At 30.5% G+C, this 24,562-nt stretch overlaps 2 protein-coding genes and 2 non-coding genes across 4 annotated transcripts; 2 read left to right on the top strand and 2 right to left on the bottom strand.

The window, feature by feature from the left end:
- Window positions 1–9,057: 9,057 nt before the first annotated feature.
- On the bottom strand, window positions 9,058–9,130 carry TRNAF-GAA (transfer RNA phenylalanine (anticodon GAA)). The gene has a single exon. It is a non-coding gene; the product is annotated as a tRNA-Phe (tRNA).
- A 9-nt stretch (window positions 9,131–9,139) lies between these two features.
- TRNAG-GCC (transfer RNA glycine (anticodon GCC)) lies at window positions 9,140–9,210 on the bottom strand. The gene has a single exon. It is a non-coding gene; the product is annotated as a tRNA-Gly (tRNA).
- Window positions 9,211–14,806: 5,596 nt separating this feature from the next.
- LOC137835454 (putative L-type lectin-domain containing receptor kinase VII.2) lies at window positions 14,807–17,635 on the top strand. Its single transcript, XM_068643976.2, has one exon. The coding sequence runs from the start codon at window positions 15,225–15,227 to the stop codon at window positions 17,298–17,300; it is 2,076 nt and encodes a 691-aa protein (XP_068500077.1). The 5' UTR covers window positions 14,807–15,224; the 3' UTR covers window positions 17,301–17,635.
- Window positions 17,636–18,467: 832 nt separating this feature from the next.
- On the top strand, window positions 18,468–20,823 carry LOC137835455 (putative L-type lectin-domain containing receptor kinase VII.2). The gene has a single exon (XM_068643977.2). The coding sequence runs from the start codon at window positions 18,581–18,583 to the stop codon at window positions 20,645–20,647; it is 2,067 nt and encodes a 688-aa protein (XP_068500078.1). The 5' UTR covers window positions 18,468–18,580; the 3' UTR covers window positions 20,648–20,823.
- The last annotated feature ends 3,739 nt before the right edge of the window (window positions 20,824–24,562 follow it).

The following is a 24,562-nucleotide window of genomic DNA, read 5'->3' on the forward strand; positions in this document are numbered from 1 at the left end:
TTATATCTCAATGCTAATAGATATTTTTCCCAACATTAATAAGGTGTTATAATGGTGATACAACAAGAAAGCCAGTTGAATTTACTCATTGTAGAGCTTATTTAAATCTTGATACAAAGGTTCATGCAATATCTTCATAAAAATGGTGAAATTCTTTTATATAAGAGAAGGTTTCTCTAATAGGAAAGAGGACATGAATTCGGGGACAGAGATAAAAAATGCTAACAATTATGCACTAATTATGAAAAGACCAACCACACTATTGATACATGCTATTTTAAATATGGTTCTCTTATTGTTCATCCTCAATCCTAATGCATTTAAGTCTAGCACTATTTATGAAATTACAAATGTGAATTCTCTACCAATAACATTTCCATTGATCTTGTTGATCTTAAACACATTAATTAATCCTATTTTCATAGAGAAAAAAACTGTTTAAAAAATTAGAAATAATTTAGAAATAGTGTTTTTTAGAATTTTTTTTAGTGAGAATTAATTAAAAAAATTCAAATTTTCTTATACACAAAAATAACTTATTTTTTTAAGGATAAAAATCTGCAAATTCTTTTATGTGAAACACACCATTTACTAAAATTAATTGAAATCACCAAAAGTAATATGTTTCATCTTCTTAAAAGTAACTATAAAATTATGTTGCTTAATAAATAATATTTGAAACAATGTTAAGGACATATTATTTTGGTGATTTCAATTATTTCATTTAACATATTTTATAACTTAATTATAAGTTTTTATTATATATATGGCTAACATTAACTTCTCTTGAGGTAAAAATTATTTGACTTTGATAAACGTGGTATAGAAGATGTATCTGGATTTGCACAAGAGCTCTGTTTTACTGATATGTCTGATTCAGATATCCACTACCAATCGAAATAATAATTTATGCCACAAGTGAATGTGTGATGTAATAATAAACACAATTCTTTATTTTGTAAACAAGGAAAAGGAAAACTAGCTCTTGATCCTTCTCAAAGGTTATGCACACAGCTTGCAATTGACTAAGGTTCGTAAATATAAAAAATTAAAATTGGTTGAAGCAAAGAATTCTGTAATTCAATCGTGTTTTCTTATCTCTACCTTATTTAATTAAAATATATCTTTTAATAGTTTATTTGAATATGTTGAATGAATTGTGTAGTGATATTAACAATGAAATAAGTAAAAAACATAATCCAACTCATTATTGAGACTCCTTTTAGTTAATAAATAAATAAACATAGAAATAGTATACTGACAATTCTTAGTTATTATTATAATAATAATAGTTAAACTTAAAAGATAAATATTTTTTTTAAAGATTTATATGATCGCCATCTAACTCTTGAGTATTTATACCATCTCTTTAAGTTTAGACTTGGAGAAAAATAAAAGTGGTTATTTTCTTGAATAAAAAAATTTTAATTTTTTTTTCAAATATTATAAATGAAATTTATAATATTTCATTATCTCTTATTTATTTTTTAAAAATAATTTAACTTTTCAATGTCATTGCGAAAAAATTATTAAATAAAGATAATTAATTATTATATTAATTAAATATAATATTATTTTAAAAACTAAAAAAATTATTAGTATCTAAAATAATTTTTATTATTAATAAATAATTTTTAAGTTAATATTTAATTAGTTATAAACAAAATTTAGTACTAATTTTGTTGGTAGAAACTATTTATTTATAATAGAAACAATTTATATATATCAATAAATTTTTTAATCTTAAAAATAATATCTAATTTAATTAATTAAGTGACTAATTATTTTTTATTTTTAAAATTAACATCTATTAATAATTTTTGAAAGTGTACTTTTAACTTAAAATTAAATAAAATAAAGTACTTTTACATCTTAAATCCAAACACACCCTATAAGAAAATGATACAAAATGGTAAGAAGAAGAAATGTTTCTTATTCTCTTATGTGTATATTACATCACTGCATGTATAGTAAATATATAGGGAGTTTCTCTCTCCAAATTACAATCTAATTAGGTAGGATACTAATCATGAGATTCTATAATTATTAAATTAGTTACATATAATTGGGTACAATATCGTCAAATATTGCATACAATAATTGCATATAATTTTATGATTATTATTTCCTTAATACTCCCCTCAAGTTGGTAGGTGAAGATCAAGAACCCCCAACTTGTGTCGTAGCGTCAAAAATTGTTCCTTACCCAATGCCTTCGTAAAAATATCTGCGAGCTGATACTGTGTCGGTACATATGAAGGACTGATTATCCCAGCTTGTAATTTTTCTCGCACAATGTGGCAGTCTATCTCAATGTGTTTTGTGCATTCATGAAATACTGGGTTTGCTGTTATATGTAATGCCGCTTGATTGTCACAGAAAAGTTGAGCTGGCAAGTTACATGGCACCTTTAAATCCTACAATAGATATCGCAACCAAACTATCTCCAAACAAGTATTGGTCATTGCGCGGTATTCTGCTTCCGCTGATGATCTTGATACGTTTTTCTGTCTTTTTGACTTCCATGAGATAATAGAGGAACCAAGAAAAAATGCAATATCCAGATACTGATCTCCGAGTTGTCTGACAACCTCCCCAGTCTGAGTCGCAATAAGCTGTCAATGTCAGATTGTTTTCGGATGGCAATAGCAATCCTTGTCTTGGTGATCCTTTGATGTACTTTAGTACTCGAATTGCGGCATCCCAATGAGGTTTTCGTGGATCCTGTATATATTGACTTAGGGTCCGAACCGAAAATGCTATGTCAGGTCGAGTAACCGTGAGGTATATAAGTCGTCCCACGAGTCGCCTGTATTTGACTGGATCCTTTAATAACTCTCCATCGACTAGTGTGAGTTTTAGGTATTGTTCCATTGGAAATTTGTCTGGACGAGCACCTGTGAGTCCCGTATCCTGCAAAATATCAAGCGCATATTTTCTTTGGGACATGTAAATACCAGCTTTGGAACGGGAAAATTCAATCCCTAGAAAATATTTTAGGTCTCCAAGATCTTTAATGCGAAATTGTTGTAATAAACAATCTTTAACACGCTGAATTTCTGTCAAATCATTTCCTGTCAAAAGAATATCATCCACATAAATCAAAAGGGCAGTAAATGATGAGTTATTATGTCTTGTGAATAGAGAGTAATCTGTCTTGGACTGTTGAAATCCTACAGATTTAATCACATGAGAAAATGTTGAAAACCATGTTCGAGATGCTTGTTTGAGACCATAAAGGGATTTGTTGAGTCGACATACAATGTTCTCCCCTGTCGATGATGCCCGGGTGGCAAGTCCATGTAAATAATTTCATGCAATGTGTCATGTAAGAAGGCATTTTTCACATCTAGCTGGTGAGTAAACCAATTTCTGGCTGCTGCAATGGTGAGGAAACACCTCAAAGTTGTTAATTTTGCTGTTGGTGAAAAAGTTTCAGAATAGTCGACACCTTCAATCTGAGTGTACCCCTTTGCGACAAGGCGCGCCTTATATCTGTCGACGCTACCATCTGAGTTGTACTTTATTTTATAGACCCATTTGCATCCGATGGGTTTCTGCCCAGCGGGTAACGGTGTCAAGGTCCACGTTTGATTTAGCTGCAAGGCGGAAAGCTCTTCGTCCATTGCTTTTTGCCAATTTGGATCAAGGATAGCTTGAGCATAAGTGTGAGGTTCTTTGGTGGTTGTGATGTTAGCAAGATATGCACTATGTGTAGAAGAAAATCGTGAATTAGAAAGAAAATGATGCATAGGATACCTGGTTCCATTCGGTCGGTCTTGGGCAGTGGTCGAATGATTGGCTTGAGATCCCGTTACGTAGTCTTGAAGCCAGGAAGGTTGGGTTGATGTGCGACTGGATCGTCGAACAGGAAGGTCGGTTGGAGAAGGTTTGGTAATGGGTGCTAAACTTCTTGGCATGAGAGAAGAAGGTTGGTCTACTAGAGGTTCAGGTGTATTATGACGAGTAGGAGAAGAAAGTTGGTTTGATGGAGGTTCAGGTGCATTGTGACGAGTAGGAGAAGAGAGTTGGTTTGATGGAGGTTCAGGTGTATTGTGACGAGTAGGAGAAGAAGGTTGATCGAGTGAATGTTGGACAGGAGTGGGTAAGTCAATGTCAATAGTGGGCAAAATACCTTGTAATGGAGGAGAGGATTGTGTCTGTGACTGTTGGCAGAATGGGAAAACACTTATATGGAAGATGACATCCCGACTTGTAAAAAAAGTGTCTGCATCTATATCAAATAATTTGTATGCTTTTTTATTATGAGGATAACCAATGAAGATGCATTGTCGGGCACGCGGATCAAATTTTTGCTTAGGTGAAACAACAGTTGCGTAACAGAGGCAACAGGTGAGAAAGTGAAGGTGGTTGATTATATAGTAGCTCAAAAGGTGATTTATTTTTTAGTAAAGGTGATGGCAAGCGATTAATGATATATGTGGCGGTTAAAACGCATTCTCCCCAAAATTCTAATGGTAAATTGGACTGAAATAGGAGGGCTCGTGCTGTGTTTAAAACATGTCTATGTTTGCGTTCTACTACTTCATTTTGTTGAGGAGTGTAAACGCAAGTGCGTTGACATTCAATACCTTTTTTGAGAAAAAAATCATACATTGAAATAAATTCCAGTCCGTTGTCAACGCGGATGGTTTTAATAGATGCCTGAAATTGATTTTGTGCAAATGTAATGAATGACTCTAAGAGATGTTGGGTTTCAGATTTGTGACTCATAAGAAATAGCCAAGTACATCTAGTATAGTCATCGACTATAGTGAGAAAAAAACGTTTTCCAAGATGAGTTGGGGTTTTATGAGGACCCCAAATGTCACAATGCAATAGATTAAATGGAGAATGAGATTTTATTGTGCTTAAAGGAAAGGGTAGTCTTGTCTGTTTAGCTTTGGGACAAATACTACAATGATTATGAATGAGAATGAGATTTTTACTGATAGGGATAGGTAGTAAGGAAGATACAAGTTGTAGACACGCCGGAGAAGGATGTCCAAGGCGCTTGTGCCATAAATCAGGATCGGTCGATATTTGAGATGCGTGGGCTTGGTTTGGAAGAGGGGACATGTAGTATAAGCCTGCGTGTTGTTTACCCGAGCCAATCATCCTCCCCGTAGCCAAGTCCTGTAAAACGCAACCATGTGGAGTAAAAACGACACAACAATTTAGTGAACTGGTTATCTTACTAATGGACATGAGATTTAAATTAAAAGAAGGAACACAAAGAACATCTTTGAGAGTGATTTTGTCATTGAATTTAATTGTGCCTGTAGATGAGATGGGCGCAGTTAAGCTTGTGGGCAGATTAACATTTGAAATAAATGATAAGTGTGTGTGAAAAATTGTGAATCAGATGCAATGTGATGGGTTGCTCCGCTATCCAAAATCCATGGTTTCGTAAAAGCAGAATTAGAAGAGGAGTTATGGGCAAGCAGACCTACTTTTACCGTTATTGTTGAGCGAGTAAATAGCCCTTGCCAATTGCTGAATTTGCTCGGCACTGAAGCGTTGTACGAGGTTTCTATCGGACTCGTTACGGTGTCTTCTTTGTCAGACATGATTTTTTTATTTAGGGATAAAAATGGAGAGGCTGTCAGGGCACCAAGATCGGTGCTCTGATACCATATAAGAAAATGATACAAAATGGTAAGAAGAAAAAATGTTTCTTATTCTCTTATGTGTATATTACATCACTGCATGTATAGTAAATATATAGGGAGTTTCTCTCTCCAAATTACAATTTAATTAGGTAGGATACTAATCATGAGATTCTATAATTATTAAATTAATTACATATAATTGGGTACAATATCGTCAAATATTGCATACAATAATTGCATATAATTTTATAATTATTATTTCTTTAATACACCCTCAAAATATAATCAAATCAACATAAATAAAGATTCCAATTATCTTTTTCATAACATCACCAATCTCTATTCTCCGGAATCTACAAGTCACAAAATCCAGAAAGTTGCAATGTGTTTGGTGAAAACCTATTAGGTTTAGAGATAAGATGGTGTTTGTTTATTTTCTGAAAGCAAAGATTAAAGAAGAGTTAAAGTGAGTTGGTTGAAATAAAGTAGCAGTTGATGGGAAAGTGAACCATTCCTTGACAAGTTTCCTGTTAAGGAGACAAATACAAATTGACAGGTTCAACCAACTTTGTAGAATATTCTACACTGTATTTGTGAACAAAATGAAGAATATATGGATAAGAACAATCACTATATAATGTATTTGTTAAGCAATATTATACTCTCAAGGCTACTTAAAGATGAAAACTGACCTATAACTTGAAGAGTTATAATATTAAGTATTCATAGGTGGAAGTCTCACTTAATAAAATGAACCACATATAAGAAAAAAAAAATTATAAATTTCTTTTAAAATTTTAAGTTTAGGCATGGTCGTTAGTATCAAATATCTTTTATATCTTGAAAAATCTAATAATTGGTATAAGATTCTTACATTCATTTCTACATTATATATGTCTTCCAAGTGAGACTTGAATTCATAATGTTAAACTATACTCTATCTTATCAATTATAAATGGTGGATGAAATTGTGTGTCAAAATAGTTAATGAATATATAAATTAATACAGTTGAGTTTCTTTGAATGTATACAAAAAAGGGAAATTGTTGAAAGAACATTATTAGGAGACAAACGTGCTATGTATACTCACACAGCATAGTTAATTGATCTTGAAAAGCAATCATAAAAAACAATAGAGATAGGGATTTCATTGTCACACCAGAATTATTTACATTAGAAAGTAACAAATAATTAGTGCAATCAATGGATCTATCTAATGATGGCTTAATAGCACTAAACATTTAGAAAATTATAAAATTAGTCATTTTTCGATAGCCATTTGAGGGTATCATTTTTAGATAGCCAGTTGAGGGTATCACCTAATCAGAATGCTCACTCCAAGAATCATCATTAAGCATATTAAACCAATACAAATTCAACAAGAAAAAAAAAACCGGTTGATATAACAACGGTAAATAAAATTAAGATATTTAATAAAACATATATTGAATTATTGAATATAAAATTAATAAAGTGTTGGACCCATTTTACAAGAAATGACAGATTTTTTTAAATATTATAGAAAAGGGTAGGTCCTACTCGAGGAGCATGATTTTATTCTTATAAAGTTATCCAAGAAGACGATTTCAACTCGTGCGAAAAAATTGCATAGAATTCTTATAAAGTTATAAAGTGTTTATTTTTCTTACGTTATATCCTGTGACAACTTCAGTTCAATTATTTTGTAGTTTTCATAAAATTATAATTTTTGGTTCAAGAACAATTAATTTTTTGTAAAAAACATGGTAGCATAAATTACAATTTTTTTTACATATTCAAATGTTTTAATAATTAAAAACTAAAATATAGGTTCTAACATAAAATGATGTGTAGATTTTGTAAATGCAAAAACATTATTGTACTCAAATCATATTAGGACATGTTACTCTCCTAATGAATTTTGTATTATGAAAAGGTAAAAAATTATTTGTGTTATAACTATATTTCTCAAGTTAAAACTAATTGTACTAAACAATTGAGGGTAAGGTTATTTGCGGATTAATGAACTAAAATTTACAAGTTTTTAGATTTTCTAATATGAATGTCAATAATAAAATATAGATTATATATATATATATATATAATACATGTATTTTTATTTAAGTAAGTGTATAAAATTAAAATTAATATAAACAACAATTTTCGCAATGAATTTTGTGCAAAGTTTTCATACAAGATGAATGAATCTTTGGTTATAATGATTTTAGAAAAATAAAGTTAGTGCTACTCGAACACAACTCATCCATTTGTAATACTCATCCATTTGTAATACGCTTAAAATTTGTCAATTCTCATAAAAAAGAGTGAAAAAATTGCAAAACTTTAGTAAATTTTCGATAATTAGAAATAGACTTGGTTAACTATTTAGTCTTTATATTAAATTATCAAAATTCTAAGATTTAAAAAAAATTAATATAGTTTCAAATTTTTTCAAACGATTTAACGTGGTTTCTTATATTAGATTGTTATGCTAAAAATCGATTTATCTTAATAATTTTATGTCTGAATTCTATGTTGTTACCACATTAAACTATTTTAAAAAAATATTAGGATCATATTGAATTTTTTTTTTAAATAGGATCAAATTGAACTTTTAAAGAAAAAGTTGGAATGACACTAAATTTTTTAAAATCTAGAGAATGAAATTGTTTTTTCATCATCCTTGATATAGAGACTAAAAAATAATTAAGTCTTAAAAATAAAAAATAAAATTAGTATGATTGTTAAAAAAAAATTAAAAATTATAAAAAAATTATTATTATTAATGTTAAATTATAATATATAAATAATGTATAATTTTTATTTGAATTTATGAGATTCAGCTAGACATTAAATTAATAATAATAATTTTAACATTTTTGATATTATTAGCATAGAGAGGATGAATTTTTTAAAAAAAAAATGTTACAAAATATAACATTTTTTATGAACACAATGTAACATCTTGTTCATCCTTAGACTAAAATAAGCCTATGAGAAATCAATTTGGTTTTAAATATGGAATGCAAATTTAAAATAGTTGAACTTTATGACGCTACATCCACATGAACCAAGGTGTCACTTTGTTTATGTATCATAATGCTTCATCCTAATAATGTTTACGTCACATCTTCCACTGAGAGATATTGTCAATATATGAACCATTATGCATACAAGGGTAAACCTATTGGAACCATAAAAGTATAGAAAATAATGGGAAAAAAATTATGGTGACAGGATCAGTTCGAGGATATACCCCAACTATTTTATTTTTGTTTAAACCCTTTATTTGATTCCAGATTTCTCTAATAAAACCCTACATTTCTCACATGAATGATGAAAATTGTAATTTTCTGTCATCCTATTTGGGTAGATCTCACAGAAGCATAAGAATGATCCACAAACCAAAAAAAGAAAGGCAAAAAGCACGTTTCAGGTTCAAAATAAGGAAAGAATAAAAATAAATTGCGGTGAACGTGGATCGAACACGTGACCTTCAGATCTTCAGTCTGACGCTCTCCCAACTGAGCTATCCCCGCGCGCAAATTTGCACCAGCCGGGAATCGAACCCGGGTCTGTACCGTGGCAGGGTACTATTCTACCACTAGACCACTGGTGCTTTGTGTTCCGTAAAGTGTATTGATAGATTATAGTTTGTCTTCTGAGGCTCTTAGATTTTGTTCATACTATTTGTGGACTGGATGTGGACTAAATGACTTTTGGACCGTTTCTTCCTGTACCTCGACGTATATTCTTCTCTCATCTACACAAATTTTTTGTATTTCTAAAATATTTCTCAATAATATTTTGGATTAGGTAATTCATAAGTCTTTTTTTAAATTTGTAATTAGCTTTTGAACTACATAATTTGAAAACCTTTTTTCAGATACATGATTAGTTTCTGGATTACATAATCTTAAAGTCTTTTTTAGCTGCCGGATTATGTAATCTGCAAGTCTTTTTTCAAATACGTGTCCAAATTACATAATTCGGAAGCTATTCTATGGAATGGCACAAGAAGGATAAAAAGGCATTTTCACATTTTGTATGGGTGGCAAAAGAATATATGGAGGTGTAGGAAGAAACAGTCTGACTTTTGAGGTTTCGACCATCCTGCTACTATTTTTTTTTTCAGGAATTGCTTTCTGCACCCATTAATTTCAACTTGCACTTAATTAATTTTGAAAATTTTAAATCTGAAATGAAAAAATATAATTGGGAATAAAATTTGCATTCTGAAAAACAAAATTAAAAAATATATTCTAAAAAAGAAACTTCATAAAATAAAAGTATAAAAAAGTGTAATGAAAATCTAAATCCAAAAATATATTTCAAAAATCCAAATCTGAAATATATTTTCCCCTGTACCTCACTCTTTGAAAACTAAAAAAAATTGTCAATTCACATAAGACATAGGCATTAGGTGTAGGTTCAAAAAGATAGGATGGATAAAGTAATTACATTTTGTGCAAAACTTCATGTATGACTCTTTTATTTATTTATTTATTAAGGGTTGGTTTATAATTAACTAAAAGTATGAGTGCAACCATCTAACTCATTTGGAGGGGTTGAATAATAGCCACATGTTTATTCTATATTATATTTAAGGATACAAATTAAGTTACCTCATTGTTGTCTTTTTTAAAGTGGATCATGTCACACGCTTCTCATACTTAATGTTCTTAGGGTACAAAAAGGTTGTGAAGGCAAATAACAAAGTTAAAGTGAAACAACCCACTCAAGCAAATTAAATAAAGCTATATGTATTCTTTTAAATATATTTTAAGTAAAACTTCAAATAGTGAAAAAAAAAAAAAAAGTGTTGGAATGCTTTTACTCCTTTAAAGTAGTTTACTTAATATAAATTAATCAATATTAAAGATAATTAGTATTAAGATACTAAAAAAAATCATTAAATAGAAACTAATTTTAGAGACAAAAAATAATAAGTTGCTATAGTAATCAAATTAGAGACTATTTTGGAGACTAAATTTTTTTTTTGTTTTTAAATTAGTTTTTATTAGTATTAAACGGTTTCTAAATTGGTATCTAATTAGCTACTAATGTTTTAAGTACCAATTATTCAGATTCTAAATTTGGTAGCTAATTAGATACCAATTTAAAAACCATTTAACAATAATAGTAACTAATTTAGAAGTCAAAAAAAATTTTAGTCTTCAAAATGATGCAATTAATTATTTTTAGTCTTTAAAACTGATTTCTAATGAATGATTTTGTTGTAGTGATAGTTTTAGTGTTAAAATTCATGTTCGCAAGTTTGCATATCATGTAATAGTTATATCATAAGCGATAATCAAACATAATAGAAAGACCCAAACATTCTGGTATTGGAAATTTGGTCAACCTTCATGGAGCCATTGTCGTCAACTAGGTTAAAGGTTTTGTTTCTCTTTTTTTTCCTCGTGTTGGAGATCCCACATCGACTAGAAATTAAAGTCTTTCATTGTATATAAGTGGGTGCAAACCTCAATCCTATGAGCCGGTTTTATGGGGTTGAGTTAGGCTTAAAGCTCACTTCGTAACATGTATCAGAGCATGTTTTCGAGCCTATGAGTGTTGGGTTTACCTTTCATTGTATATAAGTGGGTGCAAACCTCAATCCTATGAGCCGATTTTATGGGGTTGAGTTAGGTTTAAAGTCCACTTCGTAATCTCTCTGAAAAGCAAAAACAAAATAAAAATGTAAGTGGCTTCTACTTTCTGAAAAGAAGGTAAGGGGAAAATGCATATACCTGTGCTAATAATTTTTTAAAAGAAAACAAGAAAAACTTTACGAAAATAATAAAGAAAAATGTGATTCCCACATGTAGTGTCATAATCCGGGGTAAATTCCATATCTAGCACCATTTACACTTTTAATTCCCTATCTAGCACTCTTTTGTTTTTATTTCCCTATCTAGCATCCTTTTATTTTTTATTTCCCTATCTAGCACCATTTAAAAAATAAATAAAATAATAATAAATTAATTTTTTTGATAATTTTAATTTTGAATGCATTAAAAGATAAATATTTTTAATGTTTAAAATAGTTAGAAATATAATTAATGAATAAAGAAATGACTTTTTTACAAAATAAAAATAAAAAAATAATAAATTTAAAATGTTTAGTTTAAAACTTTTTTTTAAGAATGGAGAAAATAAAAAAATTAAACCCTACAACAACATAAAAGTTGAATCTATAAACATAAATTAGTATTTATTTTTATTATTAGTGATGATGCAATCATGCTAATTTCAAGTAAAAAATACAGGACATAATTATAAAAAAACCAAAGTCAATTAGTATTAATTAATAGTGCACACACAAATAATATTGAAGTGTCTACCCTAAATGCAAAATCCTAAAAAAAAAATTAATGCAAATGTTACATTTAATGTCAAAAAATGAGAAGAAAAAAATGCAAAAATAAATAAGTATAGAAAATAAAAACAACAACAATAAAATAAAAACAAGAAATAGAAATAAATAAAGAATGACAGAAAAAAAAAACTAAAAACATAAAAGATATAAAATAAAGGCAAAACAAAATAAGATAAAGATAAAATATATAAAAAATCCAAACAAGATAAAGATAACATATATGAGGTGATACTAAATAAATATATGTTGATCATAAAAAGGAAAATAAATGAAAGATGATCATTCATTTAATATTTTTTTAATGGTACATTAAATAGTTTGTGTGAAATGAAACTCAATTAATGACGAGAAGTGCACAATCTAGTAATATTTGGACAAATTCTTTATTTGTGTGTCCTGGTGTTTGACAATATGAACATTTTTTTTGTTCGATCATTCTCTTATGTTCATATCAGTCCTTATTCAACTTGTTTTTTTTATAATTATGTCCTGAATTTTTCACTTGAAATTAACATGATTACATCATCAATAATAATAAAAATAAATACTAATTTATGTTTATAGATTAAACTTTTATGTTGCTATAGAGTTTAATTTTTTATTTTCTTCATTATTAAAAAAAAAATTAAACTAAAATTTTTAAATTTATTACTTTTTTATTTTTATTTTGTAAAAACTCATTTCTTTATTTATTAATTATATTTCTAACTATTTTAAACATTAAAAATATTTATTTTTTAATGCATTCAAAATTAAAATTATCAAAAAAAAATTTAATTTATTATTTATTTATTTATTTTTGAAATAATGCTAGATAGGAAAATAAAAAATAAAAAAGTGTTAGATAGAGAAATAAAAACAAAAGGGTGCTAAAGGAAATAAAAATAAAAAGATGATAGTTAGAGAAATAAAAATATAAATGGTGTAGATTCCATTTTCATAAAATTCAAAATTTTAAATATTTTAATGATTTTGTTCCCTAATTATATTTCAAAACTAAATCAATGAGTTGTGTCTGTCACACTCAGATAATTCAGCTTCAAAAGTGACAGACAGGGGTACCGAATCACTTTCTTCGAAGCTACGTATTCAACATTCATACAAGTTATTGGGCATGGCTTTTAGGGTTTCTTCCAAGCTTATCTCATCATATCAAATAAGCAAAACCACAAGGATATATTTTATAATTTAAATTATATTTCAATCACTACTCACGTTCGGCTTTTTATTATATTTCATATTTAAATAAATATTTTTTTCGTATATTTTTTTGTTTATTTTTTTAGTTTATGGACTCACACTTAAAACGTACTTACGTTAAAGAAATCATTATAATAATATTTGCAGCATTTTTTTATATTTGCAGTATTATCATTGGTTTAAAAAGCAATTCTAAAAGATATTATCTAATAACTCCTTTTCGCATGATTAAAAAGCACGTGTGTTATTTTCCAAGAAAGAAAAGTAGTTGTATTATTTGAATTTTAATTAATAGACTTAACTAAAAACGGAAAAAATATATTATTCCTTTTCGATATAGTAAATTGTTTCTTTTCTGTAGATACCCAAAGCAAAAACATGCTTTAAATATATCCACTTCAATCCAGTGCCAAACTCTATTTGAGGATATATTTTGGAACAAATTCAATCGTAATACATTATCAATTATAAAATAGATTTTAAATATATATATTTTTAAATAATATATTGATATTTTAATGTATTTTAATTAAATTTAATGAGTATTTAATAGAAAAATATTTCAATTATACTTTCAGTTAGTCTAAGTTGAAACGTGTACGACTTTAACTCCCAAATAACTTTCCACTCAAGTCGGATATTCTTATTTTGGTAATTGAACAAACATAATTTTTCTATTAATCAAATTAAGCATCTCTCACTCTGACATATAGAAAAAATATTCATCAAATTATTAAATAATCGTGTGTTGAAAAACGTATGAGTTGAAGCTTGGTTTTCTAATAAAAATCGATTATAGATGTAAAAAAAATCTATTATCATTCAAAGTATGTTTAATTGAGAAGAAAAAATAGACAGAAAAATATAATATATATATATATATATATATATATAATTCAGTTTAGTTTAGTTTAAAATAAAAAAATCATTAAATAAAATTCAATTTCTATCTATTTTTCTTTAATTCAAATTTGAAGTTATCGTGTCGTCTAATATAGCACGTGTAAGTTAGGTTTTGATACATCTAAGTTCGGGCTGCTTGAAGGCTGAAAATTGTGTATTGTTTTGATAACCTTAAAAAAATCAATATTTTTTCTTAATAAAATTTGAATGTATTTGGTCAAATATTTATTGAGGTAATTTTTTTAGTTTTATAGATCAAATTGCGAATTTTATGTTGGAAAGAACAATTTTTTAGAAAGTTGAGAATAAACCACGAAAGGTGGTTAAGTTACAAAATGATACTATGAGATATGTTTGGGAAGCATAGCAGGAAATAAAGTTGTACCAGAAGTTTACTTATAAAGATGTGTTACGTTCACAAGAAAGAAACACATTATCATATACTTATAAATGTGAAGAATGCATTTATAAAAAAATTATAAAGATAGTTTTTAATGGAATCTCTCTTTCTAATTATATTTTTCACTTACAAAATTTAAACTTAATAGCAGGATATACAAGTTGGATACCATGTATATTACTTTAAAAATTCTTTAGAGTTTTTTATTACGAGTTGAGATTAAGTTATGAAACAATAATTTAAAAATTGCACCATCGTAAACAGAAACCAAGAGGTAAACGAGTGTGCATTTTTTAAAAACAAAAAATTGAAGTCCCTTTAACTAACCCACTTAAATTCCATGAGTTCTTAGGGCGGTCGTCGTTGGATCTTTGTCGGAAAAATAAACTTTTTGAAACCACTGTTCTTTTCTCAAATCTCACTCACTTGTTTATTTTTAGAAAATGCTTCACCATTATTAGTGTCCACTACTTATTTTATTTATTTATTTTTGTGAATGTTGGCACTGCCAAGTTTCTTTATACTTTACAGGAATTTTCCTCTCGCCGCCAGCTACCCACCAATGCCAATGTTCTGCCAAATTCAGGAATCAATGAAATCTAAATCTCACCAATAGTTAACACAAGGTCTTAGATTGTACTATCCATATTGTTAATGTTCGGTGTAACTGCATCATTGGCTAGGCTTGTATTTGTTCTTCATTCTTCTTTTTCTCCTTAGTTGTCTTGTTCGTTCGTTGCCACCTACAATGTCTTCTCGTACTTTGTTTTTCCTTGTCCTTAATTTGGTTCTTCAACTTTTGACTTCGTTATCCGCTAATGAATTTGTCTACAACAAAAACTTCAACTCCTCTAATGTGAAACTCTTTGGGAATGCCACCATCCAGAACTCAATTCTCAGGCTCACAAACAAAACTTTCTTCTCCATCGGACGTGCCTTTTACCCTCACAAAATACAAACGAAGCCACCAAACTCTTCCACTGTTCTTCCCTTTGCAACTTCCTTCATCTTCTCCGTTGCCCCTTGTGAGAACTTCCCTGTTGCTCATGGTTTTGCTTTTGTTTTCTCGCCGGTGATGGACGTAAATGGAGCACTCTCGGGGAACTACTTGGGCCTGTTTAACCGCTCCACTTCAGGTAACTCTTCCAACCATGTTTTTGCGGTTGAGTTTGATGATTTTAGAAACGAGGAGTTCAATGAGAAGAATGATAATCATGTGGGCGTGGACTTGAATTCGATGATTTCGGAGTATTCAGAGCCTGCCGGGTTCTGGGGTGGGAGAGAGGGCGAGGATTGGGAGGATTTGAAACTGGCTGATGGTAGAAACTATCAGGTTTGGATTGATTTTGTGGATTCCGTGATTAATGTTACTATGGCACCAGCAGGGAAAAAGAAGCCTAGCAGACCTTTGATCAGTAAGCCTATTGACCTTTCTTGGGTCTTGTTGGATGAAATGTATGTGGGGTTTTCGGGATCAACAGGGAGAATGGTGGACAATTGTAGAATCTTGGCTTGGAGTTTTAGCAATTCCAACTTTTCAATTGGTGATGCTTTGGATACCAAGCATTTACCCTTGTTTGTGCATCCCAAAACGTTGCTGTTTAGATCAAATGGTTTCATTATAGGTGTGACTTTCGGGGCATTTTTTATGGGGGGCTTCTGTGCTTTGTTGTTTTTTTATAGTTTGTTCAAAACCAGACGGGAAGAGAAGCAGGAAAATTTTGAAGACTGGGAATTGGAGTATTGGCCACACAGGATTAGCTATCAGGAGATCTGTGATGCAACCAGTGAATTCTCTGAAGAGAAAGTGATTGGGGTTGGAACAAGTGGAAAAGTATACAGGGGAGTTTTGAAGGGAGTAGAAGTTGCAGTGAAGAGCATCAATCACGAGACACGGCATGGAATGAGAGAGTTTCTGGCAGAGATTTCAAGCCTTGGCAGAATGAAGCACAGGAATTTAGTGGGTTTTAGAGGTTGGAGCAGAAGAAAAGGAGGAAAACTTATACTGGTTTATGATTACATGGTGAATGAAAGCTTGGACAAAAGGATCTTTGAGTGTGAAGATGCAATGCTGCTGAGCTGGGAAGAAAGAATTAGAGTTTTGCAAAATGTAGCTGATGGGATTTTATACCTACATGAGGGTTGGGATGTTGAGGTCTTGCATAGGGACATCAAAGCTTGTAATGTACTACTTGACAAGAACATGAATGCTAGATTGGGGGATTTCGGGCTTGCAAGGCTGCATCACCAGGAACATTTGGCTGACACAACAAAAGTGATAGGAACTCTGGGGTACATGGCACCGGAACTAGTTCGAATTGGGCGACCAACAGCTGCGTGTGATGTGTTTAGCTTTGGAGTATTGGTTCTAGAAGTGGTGTGTGGGCGAAGACCCATCATAGCAAATCAGCCACCATTGGTTGATTGGGTGTTTTCCCTTATAGAGAAAGGGGAGTTGAGTTGTGCTATTGATGAGCGTTTGAAGGGTCAAAGTGGTTATAATGCTGAGGAAGCTGAAAGGATGCTTCATTTGGGTTTGTTGTGTGTGGGTACTGACCCTGTTGTTAGGCCAACAATGAGGCAAGTGGTGAAAACATTGGAGGGAATAAAATGCACTGAGTGCAATGAAGAGTGCATCCATTTGGGTCTGCTAGGAAAAATAAACTCAGCAGCATCATGGTCAAAAAGTTCTACAAGTTCTTCGTATGTAAATTATCCTACCTTTGATGAAATTTTGCAGACCAAGTTTTATTCTACAGCATCTTTAAGCGTCTCTTGTCCCAGCCCACAGCCACAGTCAGAGTTTGTTTCAGAAGGAAGGTGAGAGCTGAAATTGGAATTGCAAAGAGTTAATGCTGCTGTTATCAAGTAACAAACATTTCCATTTGTAAAGTTCAAGCAAGCACTTGTTACTCCCAAAGTCGAGTTTCGCTAAAACAGTGATCTTAAGTCTCAACGACTGAGGTTGCTAAGATTTGTATAAAGTTAGGGTGTTTTTTTTTTTCCTCTACTACGCCATAATTTTTGTTTTTCAAATTTCATTCTTTGGTGTTCTAGTTCTTTGAATACTACTTATGTTCAACGTTCTTTGAATACTTACTTATGTTCAACGTTCTTTTTGAATGAACCAAAAATTTAATTGACACGTGGTGTCTTAAATTTCTGTATTTATTACATGTGAAACAGTGTTCCAGGCAAATAATAGTTATTTCTTTTCCTTCCAACACAACGTGATTACAGCATACAACGAGTGTTGGCAACATTTATGTCAGACGGTTCTTTCTGTTTTTTTTCAACGCCAGAAACACATGATTTGCAAAATTTTGAAGATACACGTGTGTAGCAAATAATTATAATCTATTCTATGCAGATTATCAATGAAAAAAAATGAAGTTGATATGGAACCTATGTTCCAAGAAAATCAGTTTCCTTCTTTTTTATTCCATACATTTTTCTATGCAGTTTATATATTTTCTATGCCACTTTGAAAAGAGTGAAGTAAAGAGATGAAAATTGGAGTTGGAAAATGATAGTGATATTACCACTATTAACTCTGCCTTTTTCTTGACCAAGCACACCCAAAAATCTCATATATGTAGGACAGATATCTAAGACCAAGCACACCAAGTATCTCGTGCTCGTAGGACAAATATCTGAGACTAAGGTTGGTTTGGGATTAGTGATTATTGGCTGTATTGCTGAGATGAGATGATGGTATCTAACACGAATTTAATTTAAAATTTAGAATAAGATAATTTAGGAATTGATTTTTTTTATTTATATTAAAGACATTATAAAAGTTGATAATAACTTTTCAAACTTTAAATAAATACTCACTCTCTTATAGAAACTTATAAGACATTTTTCAACCATACACGTCTTGATCATCTTAATGGTCCTTCCCCTACGAAATAGATACAAAATTTCCGTGACATGTGTGAATCGATGTGTTGATTGACGACAAACAACAATAACCTGTGTAGTCCGGCACCAAGTTACTACCTTTCCTCTTTGCTTTTGAAGGGTTAAGTAGAGCTGAAGATTAACATATATGTAGCTAATTTCATTTGGCAAAGTTTTCCTTCCATTTTCAGTCCCTTGCCAATGTCTCCACTGAAGCTTCTTCTCATTCTTCTTCACATTGCAACCACTTTGAGCTCAGTTTCCACTACGGAATTTGTCTATAACACAAACTTCAACTCCACAAACATCATCCTATATGGAAATGCCTCTATACAGACCTCCATTCTGACTCTCACAGATTCGAGTTTCTTTTCCATAGGCCGTGCTTTTTACCCTCACAAAATACCTACCAGAAAAGCCAACTCTCCCACTTTGCTCCCCTTTGCAACCTCCTTCATTTTCTCTATTGCTCCCATTAAAAACCTTATCACTGGCCATGGCTTTGTCTTCCTATTCACACCATCAAGAGGTGTAAATGGTACGACTTCAGCTGAGTATATCGGTCTTTTCAATCTTAGCAATGAGGGCAATCCTCAGAACCATGTTTTTGGAGTTGAGTTTGATATAGTTAGAAATGTAGAAGAGTTCAATGATATTAGTGATAACCATGTCGGTGTTGACATAAACTCGCTTCGCTCCTTAACTTCTCATGAAGCTGGCAATTGGGGAGGAAAAGGTGACAAAGAATTTAAGGTGCTGGACCTAAAAAATGGAGAAAACTATCAGGTGTGGATTGAATTTATGAACTCCCAACTTAACGTTACTTTAACTCGGGCAGGACGAAAGAAGCCTAGAGTGCCTCTTATCAGTAGTAATGTTAACCTTTCAGGGGTTCTTATGGATGAAACATATGTTGGATTCACTGCAGCAACAGGGAAGTTAGTAGACAGTACCAGGATTCTTGCTTGGAGTTTTAGTAATTCAAATTTTTCAATAGGTGAAGCTTTGGTGACAGAAGGTTTGCCTTCATTTGTACATCATAAAAGGTGGTTTTTTGAAGGGCGAGTTTTGGCTCTAGGTGTGAGCATGATTTTGTGTGTGTTAATCATTGGCTGTAGTTATGTAGTATTTTCCATTCTGCGCAGAAGCAAGACACAAGAAGAAGTTGAGGACTGGGAACTGGAGTATTGGCCACATAGGATTAGTTTCCATGATATTTATGCAGCAACAAGAGGGTTCTCTGAAGAGAATGTGGTTGCTGTTGGAGGGAACGGGAAGGTGTATAAAGGGGTTTTGCATGGAGCAGAAGTTGCAGTGAAGAGAATCCCTCAAGAAAGGGAAGAAGGGATGAGAGAGTTTTTGGCTGAGGTTTCAATTCTAGGCAGAATGAAGCACAAAAATTTAGTAGGATTGAGAGGTTGGTGCAAAAAAGAGAGGGGAAATTTGATTCTAGTTTATGACTTCATGAGCAAGGGAAGTTTAGACAACAGGATATTTGAGTGTGAAGAGAGCATGGTGCTGACATGGGAAGAGAGGATTCAAGTCTTGAAAAATGTAGCCACAGGGATTCTATACCTGCACGAAGGTTGGGAAGTTAAGGTCTTGCATAGGGACATTAAAGCATGCAATGTTCTTCTTGACAAGGACATGAATGCAAGGCTGGGAGATTTTGGATTGGCTCGTATGCATGATCATCATGGACAAGTTGCCAACACAACAAGAGTGATTGGGACAATAGGATACATTGCCCCTGAAGTGATTCGAACAGGAACAGTATCAACTATGTCTGATGTGTTTAGTTTTGGAATATTGGTATTGGAAGTAATTTGCGGGCGAAGATCAATTGAAGAACATAAACCAGGTCTTATTGATTGGTTGATGTCTTTAATGGTGCAAGGCCAATTGCACAGTGCTGTTGATGAAAGGTTGAAGGCTAAATGGGGATACAACACAGAGGAAGCTGAAAGATTGCTTCATTTGGGTTTGTTGTGTTCACATTCAGACCCTAGCATTAGACCAACAATGAGGCAGGTTGTGAAAATGCTGGAGGGGGAAATGGACATCACTGATGAAGAAAACATGGAGACGAGTTTGCTTGGAAAAGTAAAATCAGCTGCAATGTGGTCTAAAACCGAATGTGCTTTTCCATGCAGTGGTTACCCAACTTTTGATGAAATTAAGATGTTCAGTTTTAATTCTTGGACCTCTGGAAGAGGCTCAAGTACTTTTCCAGGATCAGAATCAGAGATCATCAAAGTAAACAGATGATGTTTTGGCTGTTTAATTGTTACAGATTTTAGGTTCAAAAAAACATGTTGTAGCTTCCTAGCTTGTTTGGATCGAGCTTGTGCTCATTACCAAAAAGAGACAAAACCTAAGATGAATTTACTTTAGGGTGTGATTTCATTGTTTTCACGAGATTATGTCATATAAAACTCTGCTAAGAATGGTCTGGTATTCATGAACTAGATGAATGAGTATTCAATGGCTTCCTTTGATAAATTAAATTCTTGAAACAACCAACCTCTTTGAAAAGAAAAAGAAATTGACTATGCATTGTTGACTCGTAGGGAGAAACTTTTTTTTTTCTTCTAAAAATCTAATTTGTCCTTGTATGTTAATTATTTTTAAAATATCCTCAACTAATTACCAAACTTTTAGTCAAAAATAATAAGTACAAAATATTAATGAGATAAACTTTCAAGAAAAAAATATTAATGAGATAAGCCTTTTGTTTCCTTTATTGTAAGGATTGCAGATAATGGGTAGTCACAAATTGCTCAACTCATTACTCTTTCTCTAAACATTAATAATTTAAGTAGCATATAATTAAGGTAAAAGAGATGATTAATTTCCAAAACATTAAAGATAATCTGAGCACAACACTACAAATTATTAACAAATTTAATATCAATAACTAAATTAACTATTTTTTTCCAAAAAAGTATGGATTAGTTCAAATATATATATTTTGTAGTAGTCAATAAAAAAAAATTTATATCATATCAATTTCAATTTCACCCCATCTTATTTGTTTTTTTTTTCTATGGTGTGTTGAGCATGCTAGGGAAATAAGGAATCTTAGTAATCTAAATCCAATTAGTTCTATGAAAGAACTTGGGAGGTGAGAAACATGTGCAACTTTTGAATATAGGTACCAAATTTTAACCCAATTCAACGCTTTGATTTGTTTAAATCGGGCAATATTATGATAATAAGCATTGAAGTCTGAAATTGTACACACAAGTAGTTTCTTAATTGCCTCCTTTTATTTATTTATTATATATATATATATATATTAAATTTTGTTTTAGATTAATTTGAATTCTTTTATTAGTCCTAGGTAGGTGTTAATTATACTTTCTATACATTTTATTATATAATTTCTCGTATAATAATGAAAATAAATTAAGATTTTGAGAATAACTTTTTTTCTTCTTCTTATTTTCTTCTTCATATTTTGTTTTAATATGATATCAAAAACATAGACAGATTGATGGCAATATTTTTGAAAAAAAAAAATCATACAATGACAATAGTTAAACAAAAAATTAAAGCATGTCAACTTCAACATTTTCTAGTAATTCTTCTAATTAAACCTTAATTTCTAATTTAAAATATAAAAAGTTATGACCAGTGTGAATTTTACATAAACAAACATGCATTCTTGGAAACAAACATGCTTATCAAGTTATGGAAAAAGTTCATGATTATTGTAACAAACAAACTTGTGCAGAGGCATGGTGATTATGAATAGAACTTCATTCCACTATTCTTGATGTTAAACCGACGAATCAATATCTTCTTCGCATTACATTTCTCATAGATACATTAGTTTTGGTTTGGTCCACCTGTCACTCATTGTGAACATCTTGATGTCATTATCGAATGACTTTTTTTAAATAATACAGTGTATCATTGTGGTTATTGAAAACAACTTCAATCTTCTTCTAATTGAAGAAGCTGAAGTGCTTCTCCATGCACATGTAATGTGTTTGAAGAAATTTCATCAAAATATCACAATTGATACTCCATCTCTCAATTTGACACAATCTAAAAAATAGAACCCTAATCTCAATTATAATTTCACTTTGGTTTGTTTAAGAACATCGTCTCAACCTTCTCAACACAATGTCTTTGTTGGTGATTCGAATAATCCTTAAAATGGTTCTCGTTGTAGTTTATCTAATTGTAGTCGCAGTATTAACGGTTGTAGTGGTCGCTTCTCTCACATTTAATGTCAAGTTTATCTCAAATATGGACACACAACTTCACACTATTATTATTGGTTAGATCAACATAATTTTCCTTCTTCACATATGATCTATTAAGATTCTAATCCTCAATATATCTACAATTCAACTTAATCTCAAAAACAATTTAATCAATAGATTGTTGCATTAAGATTTATTAGTCCATGAAATAACTATCAATAACATCATAATTAGTAATTAACAACTATGATTTCCAATTCTAGCAACACTAACAATACCAATTGATATTCCAGTTTTGGAACTTCTCTACATGTAACTAAAAACCCTCAAAACATTCAACAACTTGGTCCTTTTGAAGGTCTAGACCCAGATTTACATTTCCAATAGTCAAGGTTTGTGTGTACATTCTTTTGGTTCCTTATCCTTTATATCTCCACATAATCCACTATAAGAAATTTGCTATTTACATACTGATTATTACATATAGATTCAAATCCGTATGTAAATTGAGCATTACATACAGATTTGAATCCGTATATAAAGTAACGTTACATACAGATTTTTACATACGAATCTGGATCCGTATGTAAAGTGAGCATTACATACGGATTTGGATCCGTATGTAAAGTCAGCGTTACATACATATTTTTATATACTGATCTGGATTCGTATGTAAAGTGAGCATTACATACGGATTTTTACATACATATTTGCATCCGTATGTAAAGTCAGCATTACATACGGATTTTTGCATACAGATCTGGATCTGTATGTAAAGTGAACATTACATACGGATTTTTACATACGAATTTAGATTAAATATTTATAATAATTGTAATAATAATAATATTAATATTAGTGATAATATTAATATTAATATTAATAATTTAATAATATTATTATTAATATTTAAAATATTAATAATATGATATTAATATTATTAATATTTATATTATTTATAATATTTTTATTCTTTATAATATTTATATTATTTATAATATTAACAATAATTAATAATATTATTAATATTAATAATTTTAATAATAGTAATAATAATAATAATAAGTATAATAAAAATCATAATATGACAAAAGAACTTATTTAGTGTAGGGGTTAAAGCTTCTTTGATCACTGAATGAACTTTTTGTCCCTATGTAATTCGTGGATTTGTATGGTATGTAATATCAATTTTTCTTGTAGTGATCTTAGTTTCAATTTGTCTTTAAATTAACTATTCTTTCTATTAAAAAAAAAGTTTAATAAGCGTTAGTAAATTTGTTAAAAATAATAATGTTTATTTTGAATTTAATGACATTTATTGTGTTGTCAAATCTCAAGTCAACAATGGTGCATGTATCGTTGGTTGTATTATTTTCCAAATCTCAAGATGTACTCTTCATCATCAGGTTTTGTTTCTTCTTTAGTTTCACTTTTTTGTTCTTGATTTTGTTCCTAGTAATCTAGATAAGTTTTCAACACCTTGCCATAACAAACTTTGTCATCCTAATCAACACGTGTTAAGATTTGTTTACAACAATATAATATACCACTTTCGAATAAAACTGTTGATTTTTGTAATGCTTGCTATATTAGAAAATCATATAAACTTCTATCTACCTTGTCTAAAACAATATATATTTATCCATTAATTCTAATGTAAAATGATGTTAGATATCAGTCACATATTTAAAACACAAATAATTACCTCTATAGGTTAGAGATCCCACATCGACTAAATATTAGAGTCTTTCATTGTATATAAGTGGGTGCAAACCTTACCTTATTGAGCCGGTTTTATGGGGTTGAGTTAAGCTTAAAGTCCACTCTTTCGTAATATGGTATGTTACTTTTGTAGATGTATTTTAAGTTTACTTGAATTTATCTATTTAAAAGTAAATCTGAAACTCTTACCATTTTTCAGCAATTCAAAACACAATTGAATAGAAAATTTAAAAACCTAAAAACTTTT

This window comes from Phaseolus vulgaris, chromosome 5, assembly GCF_051622355.1.
Source record: "Phaseolus vulgaris cultivar YP4 chromosome 5, ASM5162235v1, whole genome shotgun sequence".
Lineage (NCBI taxonomy): Eukaryota > Viridiplantae > Streptophyta > Magnoliopsida > Fabales > Fabaceae > Phaseolus > Phaseolus vulgaris.

Excerpts from the sequence above, each read along its gene's own strand:
- LOC137835454 (XM_068643976.2), top strand. The coding sequence starts at position 15,225 with ATGTCTTCTCGTACTTTGTTTTTCCTTGTCCTTAATTTGGTTCTTCAA.
- LOC137835455 (XM_068643977.2), top strand. The coding sequence starts at position 18,581 with ATGTCTCCACTGAAGCTTCTTCTCATTCTTCTTCACATTGCAACCACT.